This window comes from Balaenoptera physalus (assembly GCF_965194825.1).
Source record: "Balaenoptera physalus genome assembly, chromosome: 3".
Taxonomy (NCBI): Eukaryota; Metazoa; Chordata; class Mammalia; order Artiodactyla; family Balaenopteridae; genus Balaenoptera; species Balaenoptera physalus.
In genome coordinates, this window is record NC_138890.1 from 134,136,668 (window position 1) to 134,155,786 (window position 19,119).

A 19,119-nucleotide genomic window follows, 5' to 3' on the forward strand; every position below is an offset into this window, starting at 1 on the left:
TGACCTCAGTCAACCAAGTGTTGGGCCCAAGGGGGATAAGAGCTTGAACTTGAGAATCATTGGCAGTTGTTTCACACTGATAACTGCCATTGCATGCTTAGGTATTTGTGCGTTTTAGAAAGAATAAGCGAAGTTGTAAATGCTGACTGCCTCCAGGTATAACCTGTACATTTAGAAGGCATGACACATGTACCTAGTGGTGAAGCAATTTGAAAGCACTCTATAAGTTTATGTAAAATGAATAAAAAATAAGCACTGGAGGACTTTGCTTCTTAGAGTGAACACAAAGGGATACAGTTCTGGTGAGTAAGATAAGCGTGAGGATTCGCTTTCTCCGTTCTCTTTGGCCGCGCCAGAAGCACTAAGATAGAGAGGAGGTGGGAGAAGAGATAGAGGTCTTCCTCCTACCTGCCTTCCTGTGCCTTCTTACCTATCACGCTGGCTTTTTTTCCGTGGATCTTTCCCCTAGTAAATGCAAAGGGCGTATGGTCATTTGGAGGCCTTCAACAGACTGTATTTCTAATGTCATGTTCTCATTCAGATTCTGTTCTTTTAAGCCACTTCTCCTGTTTTTCTTTACAGGCTCCTAACAGTCCTGGTACAACAGTCAAACCTCAACGAGATTAATCACCAGGACAGTGAGGTGAGCCTGCCCTCTCAAGGAACAGTTGGCATTGCGCGTGTTAGGGTGGGAATAAGGGCTTTTCTGAACCACAGTGCTTCCTCTCTTAAAGGTGCAAGGAGGGGATGGAGCAGTTTTGTGTTCCTACCCTGAGAGGGAAGCCTGTGTCTCCACTATGAATTCTCAGGCAGAAATGTATCCCTCTGTGGGTGTGGGTAGCTTTTAATAGGGAAGGATTTATTGCATTAAGTATTTAAGCATTTATCATACCACTGAAATTTTGTAATTTCCCTTTGGACATTGAGAAATAAATATTGCTCTTTCCTGTCTCCTCGAGTACCAGAAACTTCGAAGGCTGACGACGCTCTCTCTTTGAGTGAAAGATGACAGATAGATAATAATTCTAGGCTCCCTGCTCCAGAAGCCACATTATTAATGCCAATGATCACAACTGCTGTTTGCTTTACGTTGCAAGGCAATCCTGTACAAGGCTTCCAGCAAGGCAGCACAGCACTCCCAACTCGGTTCCTGAGGGAGGGTGGATCAGACCAGGCAGAGGCGCCCCAAAGCAGCTGAGGGTCTTTTATCTACTTAACTCTTCTGAAACCCAGGTCTGATTTTTATTAGCCAGCCTGATTTCTGTAATAGTTTCTTAAAACTGATTTAAATACCTGATTTTTAATGGAATTTTTTTTAAAAGTAAGCTTGGCTTGACTGCACTAAGAATGTCTGATAACTTTAAGAAAGTCTGATAGCATTGAAAGTGCATATGCCTCAAGATGCAAAATAACACTGTTTTCAAGACGAACTGGCCATAGACAACAGGATGGGAGGAAGCCCCCTAACATAGGCTGGGCCCCCTACCCCGTATTTCTCCTGGGCTGGGCTCCTCATCTTTCTTGAGCCTTCTGAGCAAAGGCCTCCTTCCAACGGGCTTGGCAGTAATGACCACACCAAAAAGCCCCTACATCACAGCCTGGGTCTGAGGTTGGACACCTCCCTGACTCGGTGGGCACATGCTGCTTTCACCCCCCATGTCTTCAGTGGTTTAAAGCAAAACCTCAGATGAGAGAATATTGCACTGTTCTAAACTTCTGCTTTAAAAACGAGAACCAGAGATGAGAAAGTACACTCTGATCACTCTGCCCATGGTGTGAAATCAGGGAGCTTGGGGGCTTGCAGGTTATGTCAGCTGATCAAGAACTTCTAGATTTTGGGCAACTTGCCAACCACTTCTTCCACCTCTAACTCCTACCTTCACTCCCCCCACTAACTGGGACTTATTAGAAAGGGGACAAATTCAGTCATTCACACCCTAAAGCTAAATTCCTCTTATAGACATCTAACTCTGTCCCCTCCTCAGTGGAGCTGAACATCCCCTAGCAAAGTGACAGTTCCCTATTTTTTCCCACCCTGGGAGGCCCCTGGCTGGTGGAGACAATGAATGTAGACAAAAATCTTTCTAACGGTGGTAATTGTAACACTTTTCAGATAATATGTGGTAAATATTGGAGAAATCTCTAGTTCCTTCTCATGCAAAGCAACCTCTCAGAGAAGATTCCTCCTGCTCTTACACCAGCATTCTGACCTGTTGGCATTTCTGAGCAGGAGCCTCAAAAAGGACACTTCCCCCCAATGTCGCAGCTTCCTCTTCGCACCATGTCACAGCATGTTTGAAATCCATCTGAAGCCAACTACTAAGTCTTGCCTGTGTGTTTCATTAACATACATATTGCTAGTGTGAGCCAATCCACATAAATTTGCAAGGGCTAATTTGCTCTTTGCCATTGGACAAAGGACAATTGTGAAATGGAAAGAACACGGCTCAGGCTTTCTTTGTCATTTGTTACCTTGGAGGAGTTCCTGCATTTGGCTTCTCAGTGTTCTGAATAAGCAGTCGCTTACTGAACCCCGCCCCTCCCACAATCACTTTTCCAGTGACTTCCAAGCATAGTGTAGTCTCCATCATATATGAGGGGGTAACAGTTAAAGCACACACACACTCTACATCTGCTAAATAACAGGAAGCAAAAAACAGCAAAGGCAAAAGAAATCAGGGAAAAGGTAAGCTATTGCTGGCAGAACATTATGGTTTCCTAATGACAAGAGGAAAGAGCAAGACATAACCCCTACATAGTGTGAATAAAATTATTTTCCAATAACTGAAGGACTCCCCAGCTTATCACAATAATGGTTAAAGGTTAAATGGTCAATTAATAGAAATCTAACTTCATTAAGAGACATATTAGATTGTTAACTGAAACTAAAGAATGGAGAGAGGGAGAGAGGAAGGAAAAAAATCTGTTTCTAAAGCCATCCTCTAATTGCTTACATAAAAAACCATGATACGTGCCACTTTATATCAGAGAGATGAATATCACTCTAGAGGCTGTCCTGATCTGAACTCAGTGACTTAAAACATTTTTTGTGTTGTTAGTTTTTACTTGTATAAGTAATACATGAACACATTCGCTTCTTTAAAAATTTAAATATTACAAGTAATACCAGAAGTCCATGATTACTTCCACCCCACCACCTTAGCCCCCAATTGCTATTTGATGTGTCTCTTTCGCAGTCTTTTGTCTGTTTACACTATGTGTGTGTGTGTGTATATATGTATATATATATATATATATATATAGACACTTAGGCACTATGGAGTATAACATGAAAGATATCTCATGTTATATGTTGTTCTCCAACTTTGATTTTCACTCAGGAATATGTCTTAGAGTGTCTTGGATATGTTGATGCATATAAATCTGGCTCATTCCTTTTAATGGCTTCATAATGTTTCACACTATGAAAATACGTCCTTATATTTTCTATTCCCCTATGAATGAATATTTAGGTTGTCTCCAGTTTTTCACTATCACAAACACTACTCTGAAGGGTGTTTGTATAAGCTTCCTTGAGTATTTTATACGAGCATTTCTCTAGAAGAAAAATTTTTGGGCAGTAGAGAGTGTACATTTGTGTATGGGGGAGGGGTTCTATTCTTTTTTTTAATTGAAATATAGTTGATTAACCATATTGTGTTAGTTTCGGGTATATAGCATAGTGATTCAGTACTTTTGCAGATTATATTCCATTATAGGTTACTACAAGGGTATAATCCCCTACGCTATATAGTATATCCTTGTTGCGTATCTATTTTATATATATAGTAGTTTGTATCTGTTAATCCTGTACCCCTGATTTGTCCCTCTCCCCCGCCATTGGTAACCGCAAATTTGTTTTCTATATCTGTGAGTCTGTTTCTGTTTTGTATATACATTCTTTTCTATTATTTTTTAGATTCCACATAGAAGTGATATCACATAGTATTTGTCTTTCTCTGTCTGACTTATTTCACTAAGTATAATATTCTGTAGGTTCATCCACATTGCTGCAAATGGCAATATTTCATTCTTTTTATGGCTGAGTAATATTCCATTGTATATATATATACACACAACATCATCTTAATCCAATCATCTATTGATGGGAACTTGGGTAGCTTCCATGTCTTGGCTGTTGTAAATAATGCTGCTATGAACATTAGGGTGCATGTGTCATTTCAAATCAGTGTTTTCATTTTTTATGGATATATACCCAGGAATGGAACTGCTGGATCATATGATAGTTCTATTTTTAGTGTTTTAAGGAACCTCTATACTGTTTTCCACAGCAGCTACGCCAGTTTACATTCCCACCAACACTGCATGAGGGTTCCCTATTTTTATTTTTAATATGCATGCCTGGTTGTTCTTCAAAACGACTGCATCAATTTATAGCTCCACCCATAGTGTAAAAGGGTGTTTATCACTGTTTGCCTATTGTTGGATTTCCTTGTTATTGTTTTAATTTGCATTTCCCTTATAGCCAATGAGATCGAGCATAATTTCATAGGTGCAATGGTCATTTTTAGATCTCCTGTGACTTGCCTGTTTAGGTCCTTTGTCTGTTCATCTGTTGTGTTACTTGTAATTTTCTTACAGATTCATAGGAGTTTATTTTATATTCTGAACATTAATCCTTCGTCTGCTGTTGGATTGCAAATATTTTTTTCATAGTCTGTTCCTTACTTTAGAACTGCTTGTGATGTCTTTTCCTGCACAGAAATTTTAAAATATGATATAATCAAAATGATCATTCTTGTCCATTGTTGCTTTGCTTTCGGTATCTTTTTAAAGAAGGCCTTCCCTACCCCTAGGGACATAACTACGCTATGCTAAATTTTCTTTTAGTTTGTTACAAGATTTTTTTTAAATATATGGTTCCATTTCTGAACTCTTTGTTCTCATTCCAATGATCTGTTTGTTTTTCCTGTTTCATTAACCACACTGCTTAGTTATAAAGTGACTTATTTCGAAGCTATTCACACTGTAAAGTTTAACACTGTGGGAAAGGCAAGATGGGTCAGATGGGTCAGATTGTCCTTTGTGCCTTTGTTCTTCTGGACCTCAGGGGAATCAGTGACAAAGAGAGAGGCTTGTCTACTGCAGCTACAGAGAGTTAAGTTGCTAAATTCCTGGAACCTAACCTCTCCTGCTTTCATTTTAGCTTTGACAGGAAGAGCACCCCATCAGGAGTGGCTATGAAATGTTGGCATCTGGGTTAGAACTTTGAATGCATTTATCCAGAAAAGCACTGTTACGCATGGTATTTAGGATAGATTGTTGATCCTATATTAAATGCACATTCTGATATGAGTAGATTTTTGTGAGTGGCCTAACAATCCAAACTTCCATTACAACAGCACTCTCAGAAAATACATCCAAGTTGCGAAAACAGATGTGAATCTTTGGATATAATTCTTAGCACTAAAATCCACTTACAACATTCCTAAGATACAAGCATCAGCAGAGATTGTGCACTATAAAGGCAAAATCAATAGAAATTGTCCCTGACCCTAGAAATCTTTTTATTTTACAGTTGGCAAAAGGTAAAATAATAAAGCAAAAAAATTTTAATGCACCAGAATTTTTCCTAAAAATGAACACCTTAACAAATGGAGTAGAGTCACTACTACTTAGGAGCCCTCACTTCCCTCTCTCCCCCGACCCTCCTTTCCCCATAAGTTTCTAGGGGCAGTATTTTTTATCTTTGTGTCCCTAGAATCTAGTTCAGTAACTTACACATAGTAGAGTCCCCCCAAAAATACATGTTTAGATAAATAGAGAATTATATTATTAAATTCAAGAAAAAGTCATATAATTTTATTTTATTGGCCTTTTCTCTCTTTGTTTTGTTGACCCAACTCAATGACCCATTTTATTTACCAGACTTGACTCCAGGTGACTTTTAGTTATTTCCAAAATCTCCTCTCAAAAAAATAAGATTTTATATTATTCTAGATCTTAAAAAATGTACTGTAGATTCTAGGGCAGGGGTCCTTGTCCATTTTCATGACATGGACACATCTGGTATGTTGGGGAAGCCTATGGACCCCTTCTCAGAAAAATGTTTCAAATTACATAAAATAAAATATATAGAATTTAAAAAAATTATATTGAATAACAGATATCAAACTATTTTAAAGAACAAATTTGCAATATTAATATGCAAGCTTTTTTTGCTAATGCACTACTAATCTTTGTGATCTATAATTGTAAGGTTTTTCCCAAATAAATTTGAAGAAAATGGCTTTCATTACAGCACTTCTAACCATCTAGGGTTTTTTAGAATCTTTTAAAGTACATCATTTATTCCAATCTTTTGTATACAGAAGACCCTCTATAACTTTTGTGAGAGGTAGTCACAAAATCAATAATGTGTGAATATTAAAATGTCAAACAGAGCCAAACTGGACTTCTGTGAAATTCTAGATCCTTCAGATGATCTAGAATTGTTTTGCTGATCTTTCAAACACCTGCTAAAATTCTACCCCCAGTGCACCAAGGCGAGGGGTGAACCAAGCGCCCAGCCACATCACACATTTCTCTCTCTGTGTCTTTCAGCGTCTGCAAGAGCTGGTCTAAAAGTGCAATTCTGAAACATGAAAACTGCTAAGCACTTCATCAGATTTCTGCTTCATAAAACATAAAAGTTACAGTGGTTTTGGAAAAAAAGAAAAAAGGTCTGAGAAGCTAATAGGATTTGAAAGCCCTTAACTGAAATGTTGGTGGCACAGGCTCAAGGCACAGAATTACTCATCTGTACAAGAACCTGTTCCAAAACAGCCCCGCTATGCACCCAACAGTCACCACACACAGTCCTATCAGCTATCTCGAAATGGATCCTAAGTCAACCAAAACTTAACATTTCCCTCCAAAACATTCTAGAGAGCTATGTTCTTAAATGAATGTAAGTTACTCTTCACTGTTTGAGCCAATACTTCTTTTTCAACAAAGTGGAATTCTACTGTTACAAGAGTCATCTGGGTGTTTGTTGTAATATATCTTCAGGTAGCGCCTAGATTTTCAGCCCTTAGATTCTTTGAAGGCCCAGTTGAGTCCTCAGGGACTCAATGAGGAGCCTCACAGTTTGGACACAGGTGGCTGGCTTGCGTTCGACAGACTCTAGTACCTTACACTCTCCATGAATTCAAGGGAGCCTGGATAACCTGCAATTCACTAATTAATTCTTCCCATGAACACTTCTTGAACACCTAATGTGTGCTTGGGCATATCACAGTGAATGAGCCACAGCCTCTGCCTTTAAGTGCATCACAGCTTAATCTTAGTCCCTATCACAGCTCAGTGCAAATGGCCAATTGCCCAAGCCTGAAGTCTGCCCCGTAAATGGCCACCAGAGTCTTAACATAACACAACTAGGATGTGTTAGCTGTGTTAATAGAAGCTGAAGGAAGGAGGAGGCAGTTGTAGGAAAAAGTTCCTAAACAAAGTGTGTTGTGCAATACAAAGGGCTGCACTTGAGCTGATTCTAACAGTTTTGGTTTTCATATTACTAACTCTAAGAGGATGTATTTGTATTTCTCATTAGCCCAATTGAAAAAAACAGCAACAGGAAGTTTCCCTTGACTTGAGTGATTTTTGAAACCTGTTTATATTGTAATATAAATACACAAATTTATATTATATAACATATTATTATTTAGAGAAGTAATGGAGTATTTCAAGTCTTGATTTGGAGCCACTCAGAGGATCAACAGTTATTTATAACACTGATCCCAAATTCCAGGGTAGGGGAGGAGTGGGGGGAGAATATGTATATTTCAATACCTTACAAAAATAAATGTCTGCCAGCTGCACTTTTAGAAGAAAACTAGAGGTGATGCCAAATGAAACAAATAATAATAAAGGGTGGCAACCCTTATGCTACTGAGAATCACCATTCTAGAAAGTGAGAAGACCCTGAATCTAGCTAAAATCACAAAGAAAAAAATTGTCCAGCAGCTGAGCTCACTTCCAAAATGAAAGTCTACTAGCTTGATGTGTGGAACAAGCATCTTCCTCCAGAGTTGGAGAGACCTGGATTTGAATCCCACCGTTGCCTTGTAACCAGTCAGTGGCCTTAGGGAAATTATTGGATTGGCCAAAAAGTTCGTTCGGGTTTTTCCATAACCCAAACGAACTTTTTGGCCAACCCAATATTTAACCTGTGTTTCAGTTTCCTCACCTGTAAAATGGGTCTAAAAATACCCATCTCTTAGGATTGTTGTAAAGATTCAGTGAAGTGAATAAAGTTCTTGGCACCAAGTAGGTATATGAAAAATGGTAGTGCTCCTCCCCACCATTTACCAAAGCATGCAGGAGGTGGGGGGTTTTGTTTTGTTTTCTTTTGTTTTTTCCAGCAGGGGGTTGGGGAAGGGTGTTTGAAGAGAATAACTCTTAAAGCCTAGAAGCTATATTTAGGAGACAAGGATTAACAGTGCATAATGACAGTTTAATTCACAATTTCACACTGAATTCTCATATTGCTAAACCTGTATCTCTGCATGTAGTGATTGCTATCTACCTCATTTGGAGCGCTCATCAGGAATTCTAAAAGGTTTCAATTGAACAGTTGGTAACAATGATCATATCAGACAAGTTCATTTTCTATAAAGAAGTCATGTTCTGTCTGTCTTTCTTGTGTGAATGATTTTAGAAAGCAAAGCCAAATTTTACAAAAGCAAAAAATTCAATCAAGAACAGTAAGAAGTCACTCATTCAATAAGCCTTTACTTAGTATCCACAATGTGCCTGGCACTGTTCTAGGCTCCAGGGATTCAGACAGGCAGACAAGGGCCCTGCCTTCTTGAAGCTTACACCCCAGTGACTTCAAAATTGTCTCCAATGTCTTTAACCCTGGATACAGGTGGCACTTCATAAGGAAGCCAATGATTCTGAAGCAAATGGGACTTAGCACTGGGAATAATCCTTGCACAGTAAAAAGAATCTGATTCCCTGGAGTCCAGATGTCTAATTCCAGTGGGCCAAATTAAAAAATGAAGAGTACCCATTGAAATGCTGTGAGCTATTCTGAATCCCAAGTAATATTCACCTGTTGGAATAAGAACAAGACGTTCCATTGTTTTTAGACCAGCATTCTTTTCCATATGGAACCAATTTCTTGAAATATCCTTAAGAGTATCTGGAGGCTCAGTGTTATGTGACACTTGAAGCTTGAAAGCAGACCATAATGTAATGATTTAGAATATGGAACTGGTCAAGGGGGTTTAACATTCTAATCTCACGGCCCCACAAACATCACACCCTAGATTCAGCTCGATCATAGACTTGTGAACTTCCCTAGAGCTCAGCTTCCTCTTCCACAAAATGGGAAGGACAGTGGCACCTGTCAGAGCTGGCTAACTGCTATAGCAAACAGTTCAAAATCTCAGTGGCCTGACATAATAAAAGCTTAATTCCTGCTTGCTTCATAGCCCAGTGCTGGTTGATGAGGTCACCCTGTCCGACCTCATCAGTCAGGGTCCTGGGTTGATTAATCACATGATTCCAGCACATTCTTGAGCCTTGTCCTCCTCTACATTCAGTTGTCAGGTGAGGAGAAGAAAATATGTCAAAGACGACATAGGTTTTGTTTTCTAGACAGACCTTGGAGGGGTCGGGGCTTCCATCCTTCCATCCTTTCTGTCCACACTGCAATGGTCAAGACTCAGTCTCGTGGCTACATGTATCTGCTGGGAGGCTGGGGAGTGTAGACTGACTATGCGCCCTGGAGGGAGAGGAAGTAGAGTTTGGTGAGCACGTAGTGGACTTCACCACAATGCTAAATCCAAAAAGCTGTTTGGAGGATTAAGTGAGATAATATACATAAGGACTCATAAAGATCTCTAGATCAATACATATTAATTCTGGAATAATATTAGTTCTGCACCCCTAGCTAGGCTGAGGCCCATTTCCTCCACTCAGCTCATCTTGGATGAGCAGAGAAGGCCAAGGCGGTGACATTATCTTTATGTTACCTGCAGAGACAGCTCCAAAAAGAGAAAGCTACCTACGTCCTTTGCTCCCTTTACCAGGCATCTTAATCTAGAATCATTTTAGATACATTTCATATTATTGAGAGCCATAGTCAAGGAGAAGAGGCCATCTTTTCATAGTACACTCCCAAATAACACTGGTTCTTTTTGGCAAATGTTTCCCAGAAGAAGCTTATCTTATTAGTAAATGATGCCTAGAGTGTGTGACCTTAAGCTCTGAAAGAAGGTGGGATTCACCAGATTGACTCATCCAGATCTGTTCTCCAAGCTGCCACAGAGTGATTTCTTCTAAACAATGTAAATCAGATCATGTCAACATCTGCTTAAAATCCCCCACTGTCTTTCTATTGAGTTTAGAATAAAATCCAAATGCCTTATACCGGGTATTCCCCATCCCACGCTCCCAGGATCAGCCCTGCCTCTCTCCAACCTCATCTCACATCTTTCTCCTCCTCTCCCTATTCATTCATTCTTTCATTCATTCATTCAACAGCTATTTATTTAGCCTTGGTTCAGTCCCTGGAAACACCGTAGTAAAATAGACAGCACCCCTGCCCTGGTGGCGGGAGATGGCATCCCAGCGTGACTGATCACGGGTGCCAGCCTTAGTGACTTGTTGCTCGCTGGTCTCTTCCCACAGTTCACCCCGGCTCACAGAGGCCCATGTAGAACAGTTCCTACCCCCGTGGTGGTTACTCTCTCACAGCACCCCAAGTACATTCTTTATAGCATTCAACAATCTGGAAAATCCTTTTGCTTGTTTGCGTGCGTTCATCATCTATCTTCCTCTACCACGGTGTAATTCCCATGAGGACAGGATCTTATTTATCTTATTCACTGTAGTATCCTTAACACCTGTTTGCCTGGCACCAAGTAGAAGCCCAATAAGTATCTGTTGAATGAATGGCCCAAGGAATGAATGAACTGACAGGCGGCAACCAGCACACCTGGTGGCGCCCTCAGGCCTGAGGAGAAAGTGTGCTCCGTTTTCCTGCCTGATATCCTGTGCTCATCTGTGTCCCTCTGATTGTGGTTTTGTAGGGAATGACACCACTCCACTGGGCAGCTTTCCACAACCGGCCTCAACACACCCAAATGCTGCTGAAGAAGGGGGCAGACCCCACCCTTGTGGATAAAGACTTTAAAACGGCTCTCCACTGGGCTGTGCAGGTGAGAAGTTAGCCAGTGGGCTTGTCTCAAGTATAAATGGTGTAAAACAATGTTAACAATTCTGAGCATGTCAGACCTGAAAGATGGAATTTTCAAAGGTACAGTCCCAGCATTGATGTGGCCTTTATATGTACAACAGAGCAAGTAAGATACATGCTGCCCTCTTCCCTTCATTCATATCCAGAGCAGCAACAGCAAACCTGCCACTTTGGAGGATTTGGGTACATCAGTTGCTGAGAAGAAATCCTGCCAAGGTAAAGAGGGGGAGGAGTTACAGAATATCACCCACCTCGGCTGTTACACACACACACACACACACACACACACACACACACACATACACACACACACACACATACACACCCCTCTCTCACTCTCTCTTTCTCCATCTCAATAATTGATGCTGGCTCACAGTGTACCAGGATAACCCTTCAAAGAATTATTAGGAAAGTCCCTTCAAAGCCTTTGGACCATGACTCTCTTCTTCCTTCCAAATCCTCTGAAGCAGAGTAATTCCAGGTGACCCTGAACAATGGTGCTCTGAACAATGGAAATTGTGACTCATAACCCTACCTCACTACCCCAAAAGGGAATCTGTATCAGTACACATGACCAGAGAAATCAGAAATCTACAGTCCAAGGTGGGGAAAACTGGGACTTTCCGGTGGTCCAGTGGTTAAGACTCCACCTTCCAATGCGGGGGGTGTGGGTTCGATCCCTGGTCGGGGGTTCCATGTGCTGTGCGGTGCAGTGCAGCCAAAAATTTAAAAAAAACACAAAACACAAAGTGGGGAAAACTGAGACTAAGGTGAAAGAATGGCCATAGCTAACACTTATTGAAGTGTTTTCTAAGGAAATCATTCAAAGGGAATGATTAACTAAGAGTTATCTCTTCTGTCCTTGAAAGGAAAGCGATACTATGCATCCTTTCAACAAACTTGCTAGCCCATTCTGTCTTTTCATGCCTAACCTAGACATCCCCACTGTTTATTTCTATCAGCCCAGTAAGGGCACCCTTGCTGAACTGCTGCCAGGGTCCCTGTGATTCTGCACGCCCTGATGGTGGTTTCACTCAGGTGTTTTCACATGCCACACACAGCAGAGAAGGGCACCTGGCACTTTCAGGGTTGACATGTGTGCCTGAGATAAGGGCAAAACAGAAGTGATTTGGAAACTACTCTGTTTTTGTTCCTACAAACTTGGCTTCAGTTACCCTGTAGCAGGGCCAGCCCTGCAAAACTGTGAAGTGAACAAAGCATGTTTTTGTCGTCCTCACCTGCCCTTAGCACCCTCCTCCATACTTTCAGTATCGGATCAGCTGCCCTGTCCCTCTCATGCCGGTCCCCGCCCAGAGCCCAGTCCTCTGGCTGGTCAGGGGTCACCACTGGAGCAGTGGCCCCAGGGCAGCCTGGCTGGGCAACCAAGATGTATCCCACATGTGTTGGCTCTCAGCTGAGGTGAGAGTGGTATCAGAATCAAGCCTTTTCTGTATATTCACTCCCAACGCCCCTGTTTTCTGATTTCATAGATCTGGGATGGGGCTCATGCAGGTGCATTTTGAGAAATCTCCCCGGGGAATTCTGACTGATATGCCTCCTCTGCTCCACCTTGCTCTACCACAGCCCAGTTTAGAGCTGCTGCTTGGGAGACGGCTTTGCAGTCGAATCATCAGCAGTGCTTGTAAAACAACAGATTCCCAGACCCCACTCCAGACCTTCTGAGTTGGGCTCTTCATGGGTGGGAACCCTTGTTTTGATCCTCCAAGAGGCAATTTGGCAAAATCCAAAGAAAAATGTGCTCAACTCAGAAGATCTGAGTTTGCATGAACAGAGCTGGCTTTGTTCTGAGAAGAGTCACCTAAACCTGCTTGGCTTAACTATAGGTGTATCTTTGGGGCATGAATGAGACCGTGCGTGTGACAGTGATATGTAATATTCTTTGTAATTGGAAGAGATTATCATTTTTATTATGGCTCCCAATTTCCTCCATGAAAGCTTAGTTATCATACCCACATCTACATACTGTATTCTTTCTCTCTACTAAATGTTATAGCTTTTAACCTGCTACATTGATTTCAGTCCTGTCTGCACATTAGAATCATCTGAAGAGTTTTTAGACAATACTGATACCCAAGCCCCACACCCTTAGATTTTCAGTCAGTTTGTCTGGGGTGGAGCCTAGGTGTCGGTAATTTTTAAAGTTTTCCCTTCTTCCAGGAGATTGTAATGTCCAGCTGGGGTTGAAAACTACTATGATAAATGAATTCATATTAATGGGTTCTAAAACCTTAGCTACTCCTACCTAAGATATTTACATTTTGACCATGATTTTGTATAATAAGCATAATGCCTCACACATTTGTATACTCAATAGCTTAATAAATGTTTCATGAGAAAAAAAAACAAATTTCATGAGCACCTATTCTGCATCTGGCATTGCGGGGGGAAAGATTAAGAAGACAGGTTCCTTCTAGGACCCCTACAATTGTATGTAATATTGCACGTGCTTATGTGTGAGGATGTTAGCATACAATTTTCTGAGGGAGGTGTTTACAGTTTCTTCAACTCTTCAATGAGGATCTGTAACTAACCCCCCCCCCCACAAAAGGTTAAGAATCACCCTCTGGAGGAACTGTACACCCTCTCCCTCCCTGTGGTTAGCAGTAAAATTCAGAAGTGGTGTGTTCTGCCCTTTACTCTGCAAAGAAGACTGAGGGTAATTCCGAATGTCAGCTGCAACCGTGATTATACTTGCCTCCGTTAGCCTTATTCTTCATTTATAACTCAGGGCCAGCACTGTGCTCCTCATAAAGTTTTTCCACATGAATGAGTCTATTTCCCATTGTCATTAATTCCTTTCACTGAACTTCCTGCTTTTCTCTTGGACTATATGAGACCATATTTAAAGCTATAGCACTTTGAACTAGTAAAGCTTCTGTATTTGACCCAGGCAACCAAAGCAGTAAAGATTTGAAACATTGGGCCCGAAAAGTAAACTAAGTTTGACTTCTGCCCCCATTTCTTGGGTCCCTTGGTAGCTGGTGGTGCCCTCCTGTGGGCCCATTGCCCTCGTTCGCCTCCCCCATCTGCCCAGGAGAGCCGATTGCGTGGCTGTCTCTGGGCTAACACTGAGCAGAACGCTGTCTGTATCTGCATCCAGTCTCCCTTGATGGAATCTCAGTCCCTTAGGGGCATGTTCTTGCCTATCTGTGATGACACTAGCTTCTCAGGAGTCTACACAGGTATCTCTCAGACTCATCTTCCTCTCACTCCTCAACACTGCAGAAATTTAGTCATTAATCTTTTTCTCATTCTCCTTTCCTCAGAAAGCCCATCGGTTCCTAAGGCTTCGACTATCATTCTCCTCAGAATTTCCTCAGATCAAAATCCAGCTCTGACCTCTCTCTCGAACGTTAAACTCACATTTCCAGCTCTACCAGGCATCTTCCCATAATTTCCCATGGACACGTCAAACTCAGCATGTTCAAACTGAATCCATGATCTCTCCTTGCCGTCACATTCCCATCCACCCAGTAGCCCAAGCCAAAGGCCATCATGTGGCCCATGGACACTGCTTCCTTATCATTCTTCATGTGTAATTGGTTATCAAGACCTCTCGATTCCACCTCCTCAGGTCTCACATCTCTGTCTCCTCCTTTCTGTCCCCACTGTATAGATGAGGGCCCCAGCAGGAAACAACCCACTCAGATAGGATTATTTGAGCATAGATTTATAAAGAGGCTATTTACACACAACAGCAGGTTGCCATTAGGGCGTCTGGGAGGGCATGGGAGGGAATGGTTACTAAGACACAGCAGAAGCTGTAGCTGTAGGAAAGGGCCTAGGACGGAAACTGTAGCCTTTGATGGAATAGTCAAACTGTGGCCTAGCAGGGAGGGAACTGGAGGATAAATTCCCCAATCACTCTTTCCTCCTACATCCATCTCCTGTCAGTACCATTCACTGGCCAATCCCAACCAGAAGCCAAAGGGCAAAGGGGCCCATTTGATGCAATTCATACATGCTAAAGGGTAGAGAGCAGGATGAAAAAAGATGGAGAGTTAACCGGGAAGAACAAATGGAGACAATATAGTACACCTACCATAAGTGCTTTAGATCAAGCTTCCCCTATCTCTCACCTGAATAGTTTCAGTATCTGTATTCCTACTTTCAGCCCTTTCCTTCTCCAATCTATTCTCACATTGCACCAAGTGCTCTTTCTACAAATCACAAAGGAATGCACTAACATAACTGTTACTACACCAAAACAATTATGGTCACTGCTGGTTCTTGGCTCAAAAACCTTCACTTCACCAAGTGCCATTTTCTAGTAAAGAACAAACTCCTTGCCTTGCACTTACTTCCATGAACAACCTCTCTGCAACCCACCCCACTCCCTGCCCTTTCCTCTTCAAGCCATATAGGCTTTACTCCAATCATACTAGAATATTAATAATCTCCTCAATACATCGTAAAGATTCATCCTGTCTTCCCCTTGGTCATGTTCTTTCCTTTTGGTGAAATACTTCTTTCTTCTTGCACTCCCTGCATCATCCCTTCTAACTGCAGAATTTATACTTGTTCTTCCTTATTTCTCAAGGCCCAACTAAGTTCACCCTCTTTGTTGAGCTCCCTTTCAGAATTTTTCCCTCCGTCTAGCACTTCCTTACTTCTGTTACTGGTGTTACGATCAGTGGGGTGCCTGTGTCTCCTCTTCTAGACTATGTGCTTAAGGGCAATGTGCCTTACTCATCCAGATGTCTCTCAAGACCCAGAACAGATCTTTGTGAATCTTTGTGAACACCAAAAAGGTGTTCACTGAATTCAGTTCAATAAGCTTATCCATCCCAAGCCAGTGGGAATAGTGGCTTATTGGGTTCTTTCTGTGAGATACCATTTTCAGCTTAACTGAAACTTCCAGGAATGCAATACCTTAGTATCTTTTTTTTTTTTTTTTTTTTGGCTGCACTGGGTCTTTGTGGCTGCGTGTGGGCTTTCTCTAGTTGTGGCGAGCGGGGGATACTCTTCGTTGCAGTGCACAGGCTTCTCGTTGCGGTGGCTTCTCTTGCTGCAGAGCATGGGATCTAGGCACATGGGCTTCAGTAGTTGTGGCGCACAGGCTCAGTAGTTGTGGCTTGCGGGCTCTAGAGCACAGGCTCAGTAGTTGTGGCGCACGGGCTTAGTTGTTCTGCCGCATGTGGGATCTTCCCAGACCAGGGATCGAACCCGTGTCCCCTGCATTGGCAGCCTCCTTAACCAGTGCACCACCAGGGAAGTCCATGTGCCTTAGTCCATGTGGCTTAGTATCAAGGAGTTTTTTCTAATGATAGGAATTCTAGGATAGATATGATGGCAGGTCAGTGAGAAGGGCAAGTATCTACTGCCCCTCAAATCTCACCTCTAGCTCCTTCCTCCTAATCCTAGAAAATGTGTTTATTTGGAATCTTCCTCAGCAGTACTCTTCTTTCAGTGCATTTTTCAAGGGAGGTTAGAAAGAAAAGAACTGCAGTAATATAAAACTATTTCATGTTTGTTCATTCAGTATGTGGTTATGTGGTTAAGGAAATTATACACACACACATACACATACCCTTGGAGCTCTTGAATATAACCGTCAACCCCAGTGCCTGAGACTGATTTGGTCCAGCATGGAATCCTCCTCCTTCCTGTGGTGGCCAAGATCTGTGGTCAACTGTTTGAACTGTATCAAAATCCTATAAGTATACTTTAAATATATTCAGAATGCCAGAGGATAATTATAAATGTCATAGACCAGTGGATCCGGGTCATAGATGGAAGAGCCTTAGAACTGGAAAGGACCACACAAGTCATTTAGTCCAACCCCTCAGTTCACAGGTGGTGAAACTAGTGCACATGGAGGTTATCATGACCCAAACACACCCCACGCCTGCAGAGACTCAGGCCACACGACTCCCAGTGCTTGATAAGAGGAAAACTACAAAGCCACATAAGCCCAGAGTAAACAAAGAGAAAGTCAAATTTACGAAATCAACCCCATTACCCTGGGAGCAAAGACTGAACTGTCTTGAAGGGTAGCCTAAGTTAAAGTGGCCTGCATGTGTCAGCTCCCCAGTGCTTGGTTGCAGAGAAGAAGGGGATGAGGTAGACAGAGAAAAAACAGGAACTCACCTAGGAGTAAACACAAGTGAGGAAAGAAGCGAAAAGAGAGTGAAAGGCGGGAGATAGTGTGAAAAAGAGAGGGAAGCTAAGAAAAGGATGAGTAAAATTCTATTTCGTTTGGCTTTGCCCAGAGTTGGTCAGGCTTGTTTTTTTTTTTATTAATTAATTTATTTATTTATGCATTGTTCAGCAAATATTTATTATGAGTTACTCTTTGCTAGACTCCATTTCAACAGAAAGATTCCCAGTCATAGGTGTGGCAAGGGCAATGCAGAGATGTCCTAGAGACTGTCACCTTGCCAGACAGCTAGAAGCAGAAGCTAGACACTGTCTACACACTAACACAGCAGGGAAGGAGGTTTCGTGGGGGGCTTTTCCATATTAATCATTAGAACACCTGTGAAATGAAGTAGTTCAGCAGCTGAGGGTCACCATGCCTCACTGCCCCACCCCCCATTTCTATCTTCCACTAGCTCTCCAGGAGAGTCAGCCCCAGGCTTTGGGATACAGCAGCCTCTGGAGTCAGGCCAAGCAGAAAGCCTGGGTCCAAAGGGGCTAACCATGAAGATGGTCCTGACTCCAAGCCAGGATATTGGGCCCCTTTGTCCTCTAGTTAGCCCCAAACCCTCAACTCTCAAGTGTTCACGCTATACAAACTAGTAAAACTTCCCCTCCAGCTCCATTCCAGTCTAACACATCTGGTTCCAGCTGAACTTACGGGCCAGTGTTCTCATAGCACAAAACCACCGAGCCCTTTAAAAGGGCCATGTAACCTAAAACCCTTACGTCCGCTTTGTACAGTCACTGTCATGCGACAAACAGACCCCTACCTCCAAGAGAAGGATGGAGATTGGAGTTCCCTCCCTGAAGAACCCACCATAGAATTAATGCCACCAACACGTTAACAAATAAACAACTAGTCCTAAATCTTGTGTTAAGACTCCTTGGGAGATCACCTAGAATAAAAAGAGTCTACAATCGGGACTTCCCTGGTGGCGCAGTGGTTAAGAATCCACCTGCCAATGCAGGGGACACAGGTTCGAGCCCTGGTCCGGGAAGATCCCACCTGCCTCAGAGCAACTAAGCCTGTGTGCCACAACTACTGAGCCTGCACTCTACAGCCTGTGAGCCACAACTACTGAGCCCGCGTGCCACAAGTACTGAAGCCCGCATGCCTAGAGCCCATGCTCCACCGCAATGAGAAGCCCACTCACCGCAACAAAGAGTAGCCCCCGCTCTCCGCAACTAGAGAAAGCCCGTGCGCAGCAACGAAGACCCAACGCAGCCAAAAATAAATAAATAAATGAATAAGAGTCTACAATCAAGATACTGGAATCTTGTTTTTTATCAGTCTCCTATAGCAAAATTACTGTACGTTAATTCAACTTTCTTCTTGGCAAGCCTTCTTGTGAATTCCCCTCCCTCATGAGGTATGAAGAAAAAATGACTAGGACTCAGTAGTTCCCAACAGTTTTCAGAGTACATGAAGGCAATTTATGGATTACCCATGGACAAAAAGAACAAAAATGCAGCAAAAATAAGTAAATCCACAGTCTCATTTGGCCACCCAATGTAGAATTCTAGAGCTCCATAATAAGATCTATACAACATTCTTCCCTTATTGAATGATATTCCCACCAAACGGAAACCCACTCTCCATTCTTCCCAAGGGCCCTTCTGGCCAACATCCCATTTCTTCTCTCCTGGTGCTTCCTGGTGTCTGTGACCAAGGCTTCCCAGACCTGGAGACTCCCTTTGACTGACACTCAGCCCATTTTGCCAAGAAGGGAATGCTGTTACCAGGAGACCACTGA

General features: G+C 42.3%; 1 protein-coding gene across 3 annotated transcripts in view; it reads left to right on the forward strand.

Annotated features, from left to right (window-relative positions):
* Positions 1 to 19,119, forward strand: part of ANKRD55 (ankyrin repeat domain 55) — a 415,656-nt gene that overhangs the window by 372,814 nt on the left and 23,723 nt on the right. For all 3 annotated transcript variants that reach the window (XM_082457594.1, XM_082457595.1, XM_082457596.1), the window contains 2 exons: positions 583 to 643; positions 11,037 to 11,165. In XM_082457594.1, coding sequence (XP_082313720.1) covers positions 583 to 643; positions 11,037 to 11,165 — 190 coding nt within the window. The remainder of the gene's footprint in view (positions 1 to 582; positions 644 to 11,036; positions 11,166 to 19,119) is intronic.